General features: G+C 63.5%; 1 protein-coding gene across 1 annotated transcript in view; it reads left to right on the top strand.

Moving 5' to 3' along the window:
• Positions 1-1,404, top strand: part of E2F2 (E2F transcription factor 2) — a 16,227-nt gene that overhangs the window by 9,444 nt on the left and 5,379 nt on the right. The window contains exons 4-5 of the mRNA XM_009995146.1: positions 515-659; positions 928-1,400. Coding sequence (XP_009993448.1) covers positions 515-659; positions 928-1,400 — 618 coding nt within the window. The remainder of the gene's footprint in view (positions 1-514; positions 660-927; positions 1,401-1,404) is intronic.

The following is a 1,404-nucleotide window of genomic DNA, read 5'->3' as shown; positions in this document are numbered from 1 at the left end:
GACAGGGTCTTGGGGATGTGGGACAGGGTCTTGGGGCAGGGAACCGGGCCTTGGGGATGTGGGACAGGGTCTTGGGGATGGGGCACAGGGTCTTGAGGATGTGGGACAGGGTCTTGGGGCAGGGGACAGGGTCTTGGGGATGTGGGACAGGGTCTTGGGGATGTGGAACAGGGTCTTGGGGCAGGGGACAGGGTTTTGCGGATGGGGACAGAATCTTGAGGAGGGAGGACAGGGTGTTGGGGATGGGGCACAGGATTTTGGGGATGTGAGACAGGGTCTTGGGAGGGAGGAGAGGGTCTTGGGGATGGGGCACAGGGTCTTGAGGATGTGGGACAGGGTCTTGGGGACCAGGGTCTTGGTGATGGGCACAGGGTTTTGGGGATGGGGACAGAGTCTTGGGGATGGGAAGAAGGTCCTGAGAACTCTCAGCCCTTTGTTGGCTTCCCCCAGGCTGGTGGGGGGATGTTCTGAGGCCACTGCTGGAATGGGGGGGTTTGAGCTGTCCTCCTTGCAGCCCCTCTTTTTCCTATGTGTCCCTGTCCACGCTGGCATATGTGACCTACCAGGACCTCTGTGCCATCAGCAACTTCCAGGAGCAGATGGTGATCGCCGTGAAGGCTCCTCCAGAGACACAACTGGAGGTGCCAGAATTCAGGGAGGTGTGTGTGGGCCCAGAAGTGGGGTCCAGCCTGGGCTGGGGGGGGATGGGTGCTGCTCCACCTGCCCCCTCCTCAGTGCCTTCACCTGGGGTGTCCCATGGGTTGCAGCCCAGCATGACCCAGAGTGGTTTTAGGCTGTCTCCGTGGGGCTGTTGGACCCTGAGCTGGTCCTTGAGGGGTTGCAGTGCCCTGCTATGGGTTGGGGCAGTGGGATGGGTTATGGGTGCCCCCCTGAACCTTGCTCTGCCCCCCCCTCCTTTTTCCCCAGGACAACTTCCAGCTCCACCTGAAGAGCACCAACGGCCCCATCGAGGTGTATCTGTGCCCAGAGGAGGTCACAGAGAGCAGCCCCACCAAGGACCCTGCTGGCCCCTCCACCTCCCCACAGCACCATCCCGGACCCCCAGCCCTGCCCAACACCCCCAAGCCAGCCCCACAGCCACCCCACCCTGCCCTCCAGAGCTGGGGGGGCACAGGAACCCCCTCCTCACCCCCAGCTCTGCCTCTCACCGTGCCGGGGGGGCCCAACTCGCTGCTGGAGGTGGAAACTGGGCTCCTGGGCTCCCCCCAACACCTCCTGCAGCAGACAGAGGACCAGCTGCCCTGCACCCCCTCCCACCTGGACTTGGGACCTTTTGTCACCTTCTCACCCCCCCTGGAACAGGACGACTACCTCTGGGGGCTGGAAGGGGAGGGGGTCAGTGACCTCTTCGAGACGTACGACCTGGGGGACCTGCTGAAGCCC

Source organism: Chaetura pelagica, unplaced genomic scaffold (genome assembly GCF_000747805.2).
Source record: "Chaetura pelagica isolate M959 unplaced genomic scaffold, ChaPel_1.0 scaffold1153, whole genome shotgun sequence".
NCBI classification, from domain to species: domain Eukaryota; kingdom Metazoa; phylum Chordata; class Aves; order Apodiformes; family Apodidae; genus Chaetura; species Chaetura pelagica.
The sequence above is the reverse complement of the archived record's forward strand: the minus strand, read 5'-3'. Positions and strand labels throughout refer to the sequence as shown.